This window comes from Drosophila sechellia, chromosome X (genome assembly GCF_004382195.2).
Source record: "Drosophila sechellia strain sech25 chromosome X, ASM438219v1, whole genome shotgun sequence".
Classification (NCBI taxonomy): Eukaryota; Metazoa; Arthropoda; class Insecta; order Diptera; family Drosophilidae; genus Drosophila; species Drosophila sechellia.
Window position 1 is genome coordinate 14,692,143 of NC_045954.1, and position 17,258 is coordinate 14,709,400.

Below are 17,258 nucleotides of genomic sequence, written 5' to 3' on the forward strand. Positions count from 1 at the left end.
AATCAATCTGTTATTGTAGGCTTTGTTGTAATTTCTTTTTAATGGCGATAAATTGACAACAAAGTTATCATTTGTCTAATTACCCTTTTCATAACTTGGAAGTGCAGAGTTTGTACTGTTTTGTATCATTTTTAATTCACTAGAAATCACTCAAAGGAATAATATTTTATACATATCTTAAGATAACCCATCGGCTTAAGAAAACATAGTGCGCTTTATACGACGTTATGATCCTCCTTGATCATATCGGCTGCTTTTTCAGCTATAAGGTAGACCGGTCCATTGGGATGACCCGAGATCAAATAGGGCATAATGCTGGCATCCACAACGCGCAGTTTGTCGATTCCATGGACCCGCAGTCGGGTATCCACCACCGCCGAGGGATCCGTTCGAGGACCCATCTTGGCGGTTCCCGAATAGTGGTAAATGGTGAAGGTGAAGTGTCGTGCATAACAGGCCCAATAGGCGCTGCTCCTCCATTTGTATTTCGCACAATTGGGTATTCTCTTTTCTAATAAGTGTGCACCAATTGCCTTAAATGCGGGCATATCCAGTAAACTTACTGCCTGCTCGATGCCGCGAACTGTGATGTTCAAGTCATAGGGATTCGAAAAGTAGTTGGCATAGATCCGTGGATGCTCCTCGGGATTTCGGCTCTTCAGCTTGATGCGACCGCGACTCTTGGCGCGCAGAATCATGGGGAATATCAGAAAGCCATTGGCACTCTGGCGTTCGAGTTCGCCAAACATGGTCTCATAGATATTCGATTGGATGCCCAATGCCAGACGTAGGGCCAAGTTAGTTTGCAATCCACCGCCCACCACAAACAGTTCCATATCGGCCCAAGCATCAAGATTTCGGCCATCGTCCAGGGCGTAGAATGATATGGCCTCCACACCACCCGGTATGCGGAGCACTCCGCGTCCTTTCAGGAAATCTGCCATTGCCTCCGAGCCGAACATCTCGCTCGTTTGCAGCGAGCTCACGTTACACAAGAAGCTGATGGCCGGAGCTATGTGATCCTGGAGGTTGTAGCCCACGGCCAGATCGGCCAGTGGCATTATGCCCATCTCCCGCAAATGTTTAGCGGGTCCCACGCCGGAGAGCATCAGTAGTTGGGGTGTATTGATGGCACCCGCCGATAGGATGACCTCCTTTCTGGCAAGAATCTTTTGCATTTTGCCATCCATTTTGACGATTATACCAAATGCCGATTTTGTCTGCGGATCAATCAAGATCTTGGTAACCAAGGCCTTCTTTTTCACATGAAGATTTCGACGCTTTCCCTTAATGGGATACAGATACGCCCGATTGGAGCTCCAACGAGTCTCATTGTAGATGTTCGACTGCAGATAGGACACACGAATCTGCCTATCTCCATTATAGTCACCTCGCGGCAATCCTGCGTCCTGGGAAGCCCGCACAAAGGCGTCTGCGATCCGAGTCCTCGTCTCCGAGTAGCTCACTTTTACGGGACCATTGCGTCCCACCAGATTCTCATCGGCATCCGGCACTACGCTGCCCTCGTACTTCCTGAAATAGGGCAGTACCTCCTCGTAACTCCAGCCCGGATTGCCCAAACGTGCCCAGCGATCGTAATCGCGGCGATTGCCCCTGGTGTACATCATGTAGTTGAGCACCGAGCTGCCCCCCATCACCTTGCCCCTGGGCCAATTGCAGCGATTGTCGTTCATGGCCAGGCAATAGCTATTCGATGGCTCCGTCTTGTACTTCCAGTTGATCTCGCCCAGCTGCAGGAGATGCGCCACAATGGGTATGTCCATGGCATAGTTCTCGGGGCCACCGGCTTCCAGGAGCAGCACTCGCCACCGGGGATTCTCGGAGAGTCGGGCGGCCAGGGCACAACCAGCTGTGCCGGCTCCAACCACTATGAAATCATATTTCGCCGATATGGCCTGACCCTCGTCCAGATTCTCCAGATCCAATTGCGCCTGACCGCGACGATAGATCTCGAGCATATTGATCAACGCATTGCCCGTGTCAGTCTGGCTAATCACCATTGAGGACTCCAGTAGCCAGACGAAAAGAAGGGTTCCGATGTGATTTCGCGGCGATGTCATCATGGAGCTTCATCACCTTGCAGCCAGACTCACTCGACTGCCGCGATCGACTGGAACGTTGAGTTCTAAGAGCAGAACTAAAACCTAGAGGCTGGGGGTAAATGCAACTACAAAACTCACCGTGCACCGTTGACAATTATGGCTCTTGGTCCGAACTATCAGTCTAGTTCGAGATTTATTTTGTATATTTGAAAGTATGTGTGGAAGAACATTTGTGCAATTGATCGATCGATCAAAGATCGTTAACATTCCAGCCAAAATGCAGTGCGAATGCACAAATGAACGATTCGCGGGGTATCGTATATTCTAAATTGTGTGCTGAATACAGAAATCGCTTAATAACGGGGTCTGATCTAATAAGCATTTCGATGGATTGTGGCTAAGGGAAAATAACGAAATTAGAACTTGGAGGTGACGATGGAACTGTGACTGGTATAATTATTACATAAGAGCCATTGATTATTATAGGATTCACAGGGGGAACAACGGAATATCTTGAACTTTAATTGTTTGCAAAATCATTAGGGTATGAAGTTGTATCCAGTATAGCAATAATATTAAAGGAAAAATGTAAATGGAAAATTTTACAAAATATTGCGGTTGCCAATTGTAATGACAGTGTTTAAATGATGTAAAAAAAAAAACCATGAAATATGGACCTAAATATACCATGACAAAACTGGAAAACGCAAATTTGAAAAGCAAATATGCGAAAAAGATTTCATTTACGAAATGAACCCAACATTATAAACTCAAAACATCAAGAATGTGATGGAGTTTCCAAGATGGCAAGGAGTATTACTAAAAGGTTTAAAATTGGTAACTGGTAATTAACTCATCTAAATTATTTATTTGTTAATTTATTTGATTTGTTTCCAAATAATCACTGGGCAAACGATCAGTAGTCGCTTCTAATTGTACTTGCCTACTAGTAAATGGTGAATGGATTTGGAGGCATGTAATGTTTGTTTTTATTCATGGGGCTCGATTTTTTCTGTTTTTTTTTTTGTTTCTTTAAAGCAAAGCTTTGTGTTTAGTAAGTAATTTTTATAATTATTTCCGCTTGCATGTGAATATTCGTGAGCTTAGAATGGGAGAGCCCACGAGAGTCGATTGGCAGTTTGGCAGACGCTGTGAAAAATTCCAAGATACCCCATGCCCGCCCGGCTTGGAAACTTGCTGGCTTACTTGGCAACGTAAACTTGGCCAGTCGACCGCAACCGTATGACATACTAAAAAGAGTAAAAAAAAATGTATACAAAATAAAAATAAATTAAAATAGTGCTTAATGCTTTTTTGATGTGTTCTCCGCTCCAAATGGCGTCGTTCTGATGGTATATGTTTAGTCGAAGGACAGTCGCCCAGAGATTCCGTTTCCACAAGGAGTATATCATCATCATCAACGCAGGAGCACACCATCGGCATACAAATGAGGTCCGTAGAAGTTAAGAACCCTCGACAAACCATCTGAAGGGCAACCCAGAACCAATCTCCGTTGACATTCAAGCCCAAATGAGCCGATACGCTGGACACTTTGGAGTCAAGGCTGAAAAAGCATTGCGGCTTCCAATTTCGCAATTCGTCGGCGATTCGCGGGCTTCAAGTTCGTTGAGCTGCCATTCGATTATGTGCAGTGCGAACAAATATTGTGAATTCAAACCAATTAAGATTAATTAATTCAAAGAATTAAGATTATTGAAATTATGCATGTAATCAACATATCCATTAGTTTTTCATTATTTTCTTCATTTTTTCTGCAACATTTGTGAGCTCTTCTGTATTCAAGTTGACACTTAAGAAGGTAGTACCCTTTTTCGGCCAGTGCATCCAGCTAACGGCAATTAAAGCTTTGACTCTTACTATCGATAGGTATTGTGCTGGCTGAGATACAGCAGCAAAATGACTGTTTCTGTTCGCATAAAGTCAAGAATTTAAGCAAACTCGTTGTCTTTGACCGAGATTTCATAGTTGGCAACTGCCGATTTTGGCCAAGCTGCTCTTTGCACTGACTGACAATTCGTTTATTTGGGGCCTCGACCGTGTCTTTAGTTGCTTATTGACACTCACTGGCTGGCTGGCCCATGGCATTCGATGGCGGCAAAACAGGATGCCAAATCATTTAACTGAAGGATTTAGCTCTTGTTATCAAATTAAATATGAATTGAATTTCCCTGTTGATACAGCTGATGGCTTGACATTCTGCCGAATGACTGGCAGAATTTGAGAAAATGTGCTGGCCATAAAATGTTCTTAACTTACCCATAAAACGCGTCTTATGGGTTTTGTTTTTTCATTCTTCTGTTTTGTTGGTGGCGATTAATTGCGTTGACTTCGATCATCATGACAAAGCAACTTGTTCACTACGAAAAATTTGCATAGACAGTGTTTTAGATGTGGTAATATTTGCCGATCGAAAAACAGTTAAGAGATCTCATCCCTGATTAAAGCCAAAAACCAGTTTTTTTTCGCGTGTTGTTACATTTAAAAAATATGTTCAAAAAGAGATAAATTTTTGCACGAACTTAGATGTTAGAGGCTCGATGTTTTATGAATGAATGAAGGTAAAATATATATTCAAGGTTCTTATTTACCATAGTATATATATATATTTCTTACCACAAACTAAATACTGATCATACGTATTAGGCAAAAATCATTTCGTCGCTTATTTTTACATTTTCTTAGCTTAATTTAAACAAGGTATTTTTTTTTCAAAGCGGGTGTTTCCTATGCCAAATTTCGACATGCTAAATACAGCAGCTTTATTAGCTGGTATTTTACGACAGGTCATTACAAGCAGTCACTTAGGAGGGTACACACAAAAAAATATTATTTCCGGATACATAATATAAGCGAAATATGTTGCTTTGAAGTTTTCAATACGGAAAACCTTTTACAAATTGTAGCTGACATCAATTAATTTATTTTCAAACGTATGTCTACAAAGATCTACATATGTATATAGATAGTAGGTCAACCTAAAACTGTCAAAATTTCAAAATAATAGAGCATAAACCAGAAACTTTGGGCATATCACATCTAAAACTCTGGAAAATGCGCAGACCAGCTGTAAGGAAACGTAAACCTAGGATTACATGTTATCCTAAGGGTTTACCTCTATCTAGAAGATTTTCAAGTTCGACAAATTCCGACAGTGAGCCAGGTTGTTCCCAAAAATATTTAAAAAATGCGCAAATCAATAGGAACTTAGCTGAAACTCTGGATCCAAATCCCATTTGCTTTAGTGTCCACTATCGAAGTCCTAGTCAATCCGAAAATGGTTACGATGCGGATAGCGATGATCTTTGTGATGATGAAGATCATGAAGGGGATGATACCACAATCACGAGTCAGCAGAATTGTATCCCGTCAAGCTCAAGTCCTTTGAATAATTTTGCGTTGCCAGATCCGATTCCATCCAATAGATTTGGGGGATTTCTACATGTCCTCTCTCGTAGTTTGTATCACTCTTTGGCCAGGATTGCCACTGGAATTGGATTGAGACATCAGCAAACTGCCTGGTACAAGAACTGCTGGCAAAGTCCTGGTTCCAAGCCAAAAAGTGCCCATCTAATGGATCCATCCGCACCCAGTTTGATGGGAAAGATCCCGCCAAAACATCAAAACAGCGACAGTTCCACAACTTCGAACTAATATCGTTTAGATTTAGCCCCGAATTGCAATAGTATGTAAAATAAAGGTTCAAATATATAACCAAATATTCGTAGTCTTTTCATTTAATCAGTAAATTGAAATATATATTATGCACAACCGGAACCACTGCGTAAATATTCTACAAAAATTACTTCCTTTAAATATTATTGCATTTTATTGATTGAGTGATTTCCATAATTCGATTACACAATGGAAATCGACGCATTTTATTGTAGGAAGTCAAGCTGAGTAAATGAATCAATTATTGAGACTTCCCCCGAATTTTTGTAGCCGCAACAAATCGATTCATTTGCAGATGATTGACATGACAAAGCAGAACAGAAGTTGAATAACATTTTGATACGATCATAATGCGCATAATTGCTATACGCCAACGCGAACGCACAAATATAGATACAGATACAATCCAAATAGATACACAGACCAAGTTTGGCCAGATAACATTATTGTTTGCCAAGCACTAAAGCACATTAAAGTGTGCAATTATTTGATTTGAATGGTCAATGGAGTACACTCAGTTCAAAATGAAATAGTTGATGAAGTCAGGAAGTTGATTGGATAGATCAGAGCAAAGATGATGATGGAACCCGGGGTTCATGGATCAAACTTAAATGCTATAAATAAATATCGAAAAAAACAACAATTTGTTTACTTATTAGAAATGGCAGAGCTTCAATTGTAAGCTAATAACTTTATTAGCTTACAATTTTGAAGAGTTCTATGGAAATTAAATATTTTGTTTAGTAATGGAAAAATCCACAGAGTTCCATCAACACACTTCTACCTACTATTATGCAAATCACTGACTCAATCAACGCAGAACATCAGCTTAATAGTTCTTATAAAAAATTATAAACTCACCACTGAATCATAAAACCCGATGTCTGCCCAACATTTCCGTGCCCCAAGGTTGCCCAAATAAGTGACTAAGAATTTTTTGTTAGCTTTGCAACGAATTGAGACTTGATTGGCACCTTTGTAACAACTAAAAGAACTGGCTATTTGGGTACACCAATCGTATATATGGGTCACTAATCATCAACCAGGGCCGTGAATTAACAGAAAATAGAAAAAACGCTAGACACTTCCGCTTGCTGAAGGAATGCTGGCATGCTACCATGAATATTTATGCTGTAATCTCGTACAATTCTCAGTTTTTCTTGATTTATCGAAACCATATAATATTTTTCCTATTTTTTTTGTTTGTATTTACAGGTGAGTGGCGTATGCAAATAACTGAATACTACAACTATACCGCGGCAGAGATCAAGTTCATTGGGTCTGGGTCAACTGCTCGCACACGATGGCTTGTCTAACGGAGATCGGAGATCACAACAAGTTGATTGACCTCTAACTGGAACGGTAACACATCGATCCGGAAGTTGTCTTTATCATTTTTACTGCAGACGATCCGCTGCTATATATTTCCGCTGAACATTGACCCAGTTTCGACTCGTGAATTTTTGCAGACTCTCTGGCCAAACTTAGCATATTTGCATGGGTTTATTGCGTTTTTGGCCGAGATTGGTCGCTGGGAGATTTGCGTGTGGACACATATGTCTAGGGCAAATCTGGTGATTTGAACTCGTGGCGAAATTGCAATTGGTCACGTAGACACTGGGTCACCATTTCGTTTTACCCGTTCTCTCTGTGTCTTTTTATATATTTTTTTTTTTGGGGGCGTGGCTGAATTAATTTCACAAAACAAGTCCGAAAACAATTAAGTATGCGACTAGTGGATACCGTCTATGAATATGAATTAACTAAACTCGCACTTTTTGAGGAACGACATGGCGTATACGTAATATGAAATCAATACAAAAAACATATTCTATTATGATTAAATATAGGAAAAGTGCTAGATTACATGCAATTTTTTTATAGAAATATTATTGAAAGTAAATAGTTGGTGTTCTTAAAATGACCAACTTTGAATTGCTATAGTCACCGGGCGTATACGCAATATTTCCTGCAAACCTCCAATCTGCGCATACCCTACAAAATAAATATACTTTTACATTAAAAGAAACCCAATTAGACCTTGAACTTGCCCGAAACGCTAGCCCATTAAAATGTGTGATTTGTTGGCCATGTTTTGTGTAAATGCGCTCAGCAGCGTCTTGGATATTTCCATTAATAAGCCATAAAATCTGGTTTTTGTGCTTAGCTTCAGTTGAAATGACTATAAGCTGTGTTTTTTCTTTTTTAGCCGGTCAATTAGAACGATTCGTGGTCGAAAAGTGGTACAGGGACCGATCACTTAGCACATCTTCACCGATCCACGTCCGGAAAAAGACAATCCAAAGTTATTATAATTTGAGTTGATTAGACCAAGTTCCGTTGGCCATTTCCGGCTTCCGATAGTCGCATAAAAATGAAAATTGTTGACCAAGGCCATGGTTGGCCTGTCAGAAAGATGATTTATAGCACTTCGATTTGGTAACTTAAAAGACTTATTTCGTATATATATACAATATGTGTGTATATTTCTCTGGGCGTTGCAGCGACTAGTTAAAAACCTGACTTGTCTGGTGGTAGTTAAATATACACATTTTCTACACAAGAATGTTGCGTGTGGTTATGTCTTTTTTTTACTACCGCGCCCAAATGCTAGGCTATGGTATATAAATACTCAGATGGCAATTTGAAGTCGAATGGGTAGGGCCTTATTATGTATTTCATGAATAATTTCACTTGGGATCGGGCCTATTTAGTTGTCACTCATCGTGTCTGATGTAATCAATCAAATGCTTCCTATGATGTAATTAATTAAGGTGCGATACGACTATAATAGAAAGCATTCTGTTTCAATACAGATAGGGAAATGTATGATGAAAATTAGTGATATAATAAGTAATGAAACGTATGATAGTTCTTGAACAAGCTATTTAGAAGATACTTTTCTTAATCAAATAGTTAGAAAATACACCCAATCATCTGATGATTCATTTTTCCGGCTAAAAGAAAACAATTTGCTTAGCGCACCTGTGTTGCCTGCTTTTCGGCTATCAGCAAATAACCATTTCGCCTTCATGTTTATGCAAATTTAATTTATTAAATATCATGTCATTTAAATAATGATGTTCATGGAAGTTTTCTATAAATAGTCAAAGAACATTAAATTATCTATCACTAACTTAACATAAATAATACATAAGCAAAAAAAATGACAACAATTACTTAGGTAAGCATTTAATCTATGACTCGATTTCTGGATTCCTTCTAGCAATGGATCGTTGTGTACAGTTTGTGAGGACGTCATGCGATGAGATTCAATGGGAAGTACGAGATTCGAATCTCTTTCTGTTTATATTGATGATTCCAGCAGCTAGTAACAAATAGCCTTATCATTTGTAGAAGTTGGTTTAGAATATAACACTTTTTGGATTATCTAGATAAAAGACAAACGACATTGTAATATGATTCTCAGATATAAACCTTTTATGAGTAGCATTTTTAAATGGTTTCACAAGGAAGAAGCGACCATTTTTAGCTGCTTTGAACTTCTGGTTTCGCAGTAAAGTGTTTATGATCATTACAAGATGACCATCGAATGATAATGAACTACAGTAGTAAATAACTTTTGTTCAAGATGGTATGGTTGTTTCCATAAATAAGATAGCTTCTGGTTCCAGTTTAGACTTTAGGTAAAGAATGTTCGGTGAATTTTTGGATCACATTCTGGTTTCACTTGAGTTATCAACGAACTCAAAGCGTTTATGTCTCAGCATGTAACTTTAGCAATGGCAAACAATTTGTGTTGTTTTCTCGTTGTAAACACACTTTATGTGAGTGGTTAAAGCTATGGAGCCCTGAGCACAAAATCTGGAGCTAACTAGAGCTCTACATTCTTCATCTTGAAGTCACTAACTATCCGCATAGTTGAGTGTGAAGTTGCTGCTGCTTTCAATGTTGCTGCTGTTGCTGCTGCTGCTGAAATTGATGTTGCTGATGTGACTGCTGTTGCTGAAGTTGATCTCCATGTTGCTCCTGTCACTGATGTTGCTGCTGTCGCTTTGACTGATATTGGTGGGCAATGTTATGATGCCCTGAATGTTACTACCAGCTGGCTCTGGATCTCTAACTCTATTTGCCTGCCGCTTCACTTTGTACTCGGGATTTGTTAGCCAATCTTCCTTGATGAGATCTGCGCCCTTTTCGGCTATCATTATAACCGGTGCATTGGTATTCCCACTACTAATCGTTGGCATTATGCTGGCATCAATCACCCTGAGACCGCGAACTCCATAAACCCTCAAGCGTGGATCCACCACAGCCTCGGGATCCCAGGCGGGTCCCATCTTCGCAGTGCCACATGGATGGTAAATGGTCATCGAAATGGTGCGCACATGGCACTCCAAATAGGCATCGGATAGGAATTTGTGCTGTTTGCAATTGGGCAGCGGCTTGCGCCACAGTCTCGATCCAAACTGCTTGAAAACCTGGGCCTCAGCTACGCGAAGAGCTATCTTGGCTCCTTCCACCAAAGTTTTGGCATCCAAGGGATCGTCAAAGTAGTTGGCATTGATGAGGGGATAGTGAAAGGGATTCGCCGATCGTAACTTAACAGATCCCCGCGATCTTGGTCTCAAAAGCAGCGGCATTATCGTCCAACTATCCTTGTTGGCTATTGGATGGTAAACCTCTTGGTACACAGATTCCTTCAGGCCCAACACCTTCTTTACTCTGGCTCCATTATCTGAGTTAATGGAAGCCGGTGCCATATGAAATTGAATATCCGGCCAGTCGAGACTGCGGTTTGAGTATGGTGTGTGCACAAAGGCCAGACCCTCGACTCCACCCAATGTGGTCATCGGTCCTCGTTCACGCAACACATACTGAAAGGTGACGGCTGTGGGATTGAAACGATCCTGGACAATAGCCACGGGCTTATCCACCAGAAAAGTGAGTCCGCCCATTCCCACATGATCCTGCATATTCTCGCCAACGGGCAGATCTTGCAACACTCGAATGCCATGCTTTTCCAGATGTTTTCGTGGTCCCAATCCAGATAGCATCATTAGCTGCGGTGTATTGATGGCACCAGCTGAGAGGATAACCTCCCTCCTGGCCGCTATCCTATACACTTTGCCATGTTTCACGAACTCCACGGCCTGTGCCCTCATGGTTCCCGGTTCGATGATGATCCTGGTCACATGGGAGTTCATCGACAGATGAAAATTCTTTCGCGCACGTATGGGTCGCAGAAATGCCTTGGCGGTGGAACATCTCGAACCACGACGTATCGTTCCTTGGGCAATCATAAAGCCCGCCTGTTTGGCGCCATTAATGTCACGATTATCATAGCCCAACTGAGTGCCGGCCTCCACAAAGGCGGCAACCAAAGGGGAATGCCACGGTGATTCCTGAACCGTTAGCAGACCTCCGCGACCATGATACTTGTTGTTGGCCAAATAGGGATTACGATTATCCTCCGATTTCTTGAAGTAACGCAGCACATGGTCGTAATCCCAGCCTGGATTGCCCAACGATGCCCAGTGATCGTAATCATGGCGATTGCCACGCACATAGAGCATATAGTTGAGCACCGAACTGCCGCCCAAAACTCGTCCTCTTGGCCAATTGCAACGATTGTTCTGCATTCCCAAACACGCCTTGGTCGAGGGCTCCGTCTTGTAGGCCCAATCCAGTTTGCTCAATTGCAAATAGGCCGCCAGCGATGGTACATCAGAGATCTCGTTTTCATCTGGACCGGCTTCGATCAGCAGTACTTTCCATTTCCTCACCTCGCTCAACCGATTCGCGACCACAGCTCCGGCCGAACCACTGCCCACCACTATGAAATCGTACTCTGGATACAGATTCAGTTGATCTAGGGGCCTCGACTCGGGATCCACGGCATCATAGCGATAGTATGTGATGGCGGCCAGCATCAGTGGGATTAGCCAGAGTCCCGTGGTCACCACGCCAAATGTGGACTTGATCACAGTGGTTATGAACAGCAGATTGAGCACCATGTTGACGGACGGATGTCTACTTAAGTTCTCTGTGGGATTATCCTTAGTTTAAGCCAGTTTCAGGTATATAACCACTACTTTCTTGGTTTAGTGTTGGCGATGCTATCTGCTTCTTTCCACTCTCTAAAGTCTAGGGTTTCTTTCTTTTGTGCATGGCGGGGCTCTGATATGTCCCGATTTTCAGTAAGCTGCTCAGTTTCAATGCTGCTTTGCTCCAGTGCTTTTGTGCTTTCCCGATTTTCTATATACGTTATAAGAAGTGCGTTCTTTATAGCTTTTTAACCATTAAATGTGTGGTTCTTTGAACAAGAATCTCTGCTTTTCAACTTGTTCACAACACTGTTGTAGAGAATCCTTTGCTTCCTTGCCTTTAAAGTAATTATTTATATTTATATTGAATGTCCTTTCCTTATCCTTGTTGTGCTATCCTTGTGCTCTTCGTAGGCCAACTGAAAGATAAGAAATCATTTTTTAATATACTTATTTTGCATATTTTTAGCGGAATTTAATTTCTAATTATGTTATTTTGGATAGTTTGAATATAGAATGTTAGTGCTAACTTTGGTAACTTTATGAATGTCGGACCTAAAGCATTTTCGCTGCTCTCACGTCTAAAGTTACGAAACCTTGGTTTTCTGCAACTCTACCAATTATCTAATATAATCAACCCACATTTCGTAGGTTTAGCCAACCAAAGAAGCGCCATTATCGTTTGCAAAACATTCTTGCGTGTTCTGGCTGTTGAAAATCTAAATAATTTACCAATTTCGAGCTGATTTGCCTAATCTAACTGCCCAATTGAATGCATTCGCGGTTGCAACAGTTGTGTTTGTATTGCACTAATCCAAGACCCACCACTTCCACTAGCTCCATAATATTTCCCGACCAACACGGCGACGACCTTGACGATATATTGCGGCCAATAGCGACAAAGGGGGAATTGTTAGCGGCATTTTACATTTTCGGTTTATTATGTTAGCCACGTTAATGCAACCACCTTTCTGTCTGTTTGTCTTTCAAATTCGTCGGCCGTTTTTTCGGTTTTCGGATTACAACAATATTATGTTGGTTGTTGTACGATCCAATGACGTAATAGTTGGACCTCTAGTTTTTTATTTTTGAATCTTTTTTGGTGTATTCGTCATTGGCGTGCTCGATTGGGCAAAAGACATACGAAATGGGTATCGTTTCATTTCGATTGTTTTGCGAGCAGTTTGTAGTTTTGAGCTGAGCCGGGCTTAAGCCCAGATCGAAACTCAATAGCTTTTTTTATTTTTTGTGTGTTTGTGCGAGGGATCTCTTGACACATGGTTGTATGTTGAGTTCTTATCGAGCGGGTGTTGAAATGTCCAACGGCATTTAACGCCTGTCTATCCAGTTTACAAATAAGTGAGGGGTTCCTTTTTTTTCATTTTCTTGATTTGAGAAGGGGGTGACTTTTTTGTGTGAGTGCTGGGTGAGAATTCAATCAAAAATAATCAATTTCAATGTCGATTTCTTATCACTTCAATTACCAAACGCAAAACCCGATCTTCCGGCGACCAAGTGAAAGGCCAGACCAGTAAAAAAAAATGTAAAAAATAACCAACACAGGTTGCTATCAAAGCGAACCTTTCTTGCCGCAGATGCACATACGGATTCGGATTCAGATACAGTATCTGAGGAGTTGAAAAGTGGAAGCTGCGGCTACATTTCTTCGACAGACAGCTTTTCTTAGGGTTCGTTTTTTCAGAGATTTGTTTGGGTTTTTTGTGCGAAAAACCTCCGCGGGGCAGTTGTGTTGTAAAAATGTCGAAAAAAAAGTGGCACGAAATTGGGTCAGCAGCGACAGCAAACAAGTTTACTTTTGCGGCTCCGGGACCAGGTAAACCTGTTGGCCCGGCCCGGAGTTATCATCCCCCCACCACCACCCCACTCCCCGCCACTCAACACCTCACTCCTAACTGCTATTGACATGCGTCATTACGGTGAAGGAAAAAATCACGTTGTATTTAGGCCCGAGCCAAAAATCTACATCAACAGCTGTCTTCAAAATAATAGTAAAAATGTTACTCAAAACAGTTGCTGACCTATTTTGAATATTTTTGTGGGTTAAAACTAATAATGTCTTTGGAATATTGATTAAGATCTCTTATTCATTAGGTTGCTATTGTAATTTTTACTTGGTGTAAATATATTTGAAAGTCTTCAAATATAATTAAGTTTTAACATAATCCATTTGCCAATCAATTTTAATGTATATTTATGAATTATTTATGTTTATATAGAGCGTATTGATTTATTATTATTTTATACACAAGTTTTAGGGGTAAATGCCCACATTTAAAGCCAAATATCTAATATCTTGCGCTCAGCTGTGCGTGGATTATTATATTCCCAATCTGTGGTCGTTGTAAACCGATTAGACTTCCTGTCCAGCTGAAGGCCATGATCACCGATCACTACCCCTACTTCAGAGTTTTTTATGCCCCACTGTTTTTAGCACCCACGCACTTAACCACTTTATCATTTGATGATTGGGACAATTAAGTGATTTGCTTGCCGATTTTGTGCGCTAATTTTGTGTAAACAAACACAAGAAACCAGTCAGTCAGTCACTCACTCACTCAGTTTCTGGTTGTTTTGCCACTCGACATTGCTATACAGTTGCTTGGGTTCATGATTACAATGTCAGTTGGTGTCATTTGGCGTCATTTTATGTCATTTGATGTCAGTCACCTTGGCCGCCAGGTGCCACACTCATTTGCCGGCTGGATTCTTCAGCTTTTTGTTGGTGGGCATGTCATTGTGTCATTGACTTGATTTTGGACGCAGGCAACAGCCACCCGAATGTCCATCTAACGGTATTCAAATAGTGCAATTAATTAATTATAATACTCATGGCTAAAGTAAAATGTTTTAATAACCTAGCGGCAAATTTCATTTAGCTGCAACAACACCCAGACAAATGCGCGCCACAAACTATTGGTGCACAGAAAGTAATATACATTATAAATTAACCGAGAGAATATGTAGTTTCAGCTAAAAATATAATGATTTTTAGCAGTGTACTATTGCTAGTGCGTGCCAATTGTTAATTAAAACTATGCACTGGCCATTAAGGCAACAAATCGAATAAAACAGGGATGTTTACGACTACTGGAAGGAAGATATTGGAAATTTGGCTATTTAGTTGCAAATAACGATAAATTACACATTTTAGCTAAGGCTTTTGAGTCGCAATAGCCAAACTGCACACAAAAAAAATGAATATTTAACATATATATTTAATGGAAATACTTGTTGCATTTTCGAAAGTACTTAAATGCTTTTATAAGCTAACCAAGTTGAATTAGTTTATCGACAGCAAATTCATCTTTGAAGAGTATAACTAAATGCATTTTTTATGACACAAACCGCTTCAATGATTTTTGATTGCCATTTTTAATCAAGTGGCTTCCATTTAAAAGCCTCCTTTATCTAAATGCCTGCTGGCGAAAAGCCATCAGTGTCAGACTGAAGGCATCAACTAAAATGTTGCTGCTGTTATCGAAGATGTTGCTACTGCGCATTGTTGCTGCTGCGCTAAAGTTATGCGAAATGGGCGTGGCCGACGTCGCCCACTTCTCATTTCTTTTAGCCATTTTGGTTGATGTAAATGCAAATTTCTTTGTGTCTCCACGAGAGCCTAATGTTCATAGAGAAACAAATGCTGTTGATGTTGCAAAGACAAATCTTTCTATTGTCTTTAGCGTTGAAAAAAAAGGAAAAAAAACTAACAAACAAAAAAAAAGAAAAGAAGAAAGAGTTACAGCAGCAGCATGAAAAACAATGACAATCGCCCAACAAACGTTAGTGTTCAACATATAGCCTACTTATCAAAGCCGCTCTTTCTTTATTGTTAATGTTTTCCTTTATTTTTTTTTCGTTATTTGTTTTATCGAATGTATTTCATGGTTTAATGTGGGTTTTTGTGGGTGGATTGTGCAAATGAAAAAAAAGCAAACAAAAAACAAAACTATGCACTTGAGTGCTTTTCATTTCGAAGCGCTTTGCACCCATTAATTAAATATATATATTATATTTTTCTTTCGAAATTTTGTAAACCGGCAACAGGTGTTTTAACCGTTCGATTCACTTCACTTTTCTACACTGGCTTACTTGCGATTCTCAGCCCACGTAGCCTGGCACTTTGGCACATCGATCACAAATCACGGGATCCTTTGGATTGGTTGAATTTGATGATGTTTTCAAAATATGTACATATATGTATGCATATATGGATTATTTAGGCCGGATTTTCAAACCGCTGACTGCGTCTGCGCGGCTGCGTTGCACGTAGTCAACTGAACGATCCGTTTGCAGCGAAATTCCGAAAAGCCAACGCCACAGATGTTGCATATTATTGGCACATCGAACACGTTGGATGGCCAACAAGTTTGAAGCTCTGATAACGGTACGAACTGCAAACGAAGAGGAAGAAGGTCAAATCGCCGAGAGGAAGAGGAAGAACAGTGAAGTGGTAATTGGGTCTAAATAGACGAAAAAATAATAGGGTCACCGATTTCAAACGCAGACAATAAAAAATCGGTTGGGTGGTTGAAATAATTTACAAAGAGTATATTTTAAAATATTATATGACTACAAAAGTAAAGTATTTCTTTTCATAGACAAGTTTTAGACATAAAAAATATATATCGCAAGTATTTCTATATTCAGCCTATTATAAATGAATTTTTTTAATGAAAATATACTATGTATGTTTGTGGTTTTTTTTCGATAAATTTTAGAAATACCTTTCTTAACATGAACGAAATAAATGTCCCCTTGATTATAGAGTTTTTTATATTTCTGGAGAGGTATTTCCCAACTGGAAGTTCTCTTCGCTTGAATGACCGCATTCCTCGCATGCCGAACTCAGCAAAAAAGTGGCAAACCTAAAGCGAAAAATTGTCAAATGAAGTTATTAACCCATAAACATGGCTGAGAAAAATCTGTGTGTTTTTTCTGTGTTTCTGTTTTGGGTTTTGTTTTTTTTTTATTTTTGTTTTTGATTTTTTCCTTTGGCAATTGCCTGGGACAACCTGGCTGGGGCTGTGTTTTGTCAACGGGTATAATTTATGTAATCATGAGCCAAAAAAAGTTAAAAACAAAAACAGCACAGCTATGGTAAAGAGCAACAACATGATTTAGGTAAGCTGTTGAAATATTTCACTGCTGTCTTTTTCCCATTTCGCCTCGTTTCTCAGCTCGCCGTTTCTGTTGGCTGCTGAGCGTTGGGTGTTAAAGTGCAATTAGTGCCCAGGGAAGAGGGATATATGTATGTCGTATACCTTATTTATAAAGAGGGGCCATGGGCAAGGAGGAATGTGGCGATTTTAAATAGCAACGCCCGCAACAAAAAATGCAACTCAATGGGGAAAGGGGCGTATTGGAAAAGTGACCATTAAAAAGTCTTGAAAATATGACACTGCAAAGTAAGGTTTTAAAAAATATACTTAGAAGTGGAGCGGGTTTTTTTTTTGCAATATTTTTAATTAACCTA

The 17,258-nt window shown here is 40.1% G+C and overlaps 3 protein-coding genes across 7 annotated transcripts in view; 1 reads left to right on the forward strand and 2 right to left on the reverse strand.

Annotated features, from left to right (window-relative positions):
* Positions 1 to 17,258, forward strand: part of LOC6619561 (flotillin-2) — a 123,228-nt gene that overhangs the window by 14,724 nt on the left and 91,246 nt on the right. The window lies entirely within an intron of this gene.
* LOC6619565 (glucose dehydrogenase [FAD, quinone]) lies at positions 110 to 2,152 on the reverse strand. The gene has a single exon (XM_032726179.1). The coding sequence runs from the start codon at positions 2,082 to 2,084 to the stop codon at positions 216 to 218; it is 1,869 nt and encodes a 622-aa protein (XP_032582070.1). The 5' UTR covers positions 2,085 to 2,152; the 3' UTR covers positions 110 to 215.
* LOC6619566 (glucose dehydrogenase [FAD, quinone]) lies at positions 9,175 to 16,052 on the reverse strand. Its single transcript, XM_032726177.1, has 2 exons — positions 15,875 to 16,052; positions 9,175 to 12,183 (listed from the first exon to the last, which is right to left on the reverse strand). The coding sequence occupies exon 2, from the start codon at positions 11,732 to 11,734 to the stop codon at positions 9,623 to 9,625; it is 2,112 nt and encodes a 703-aa protein (XP_032582068.1). The 5' UTR covers positions 11,735 to 12,183; positions 15,875 to 16,052; the 3' UTR covers positions 9,175 to 9,622.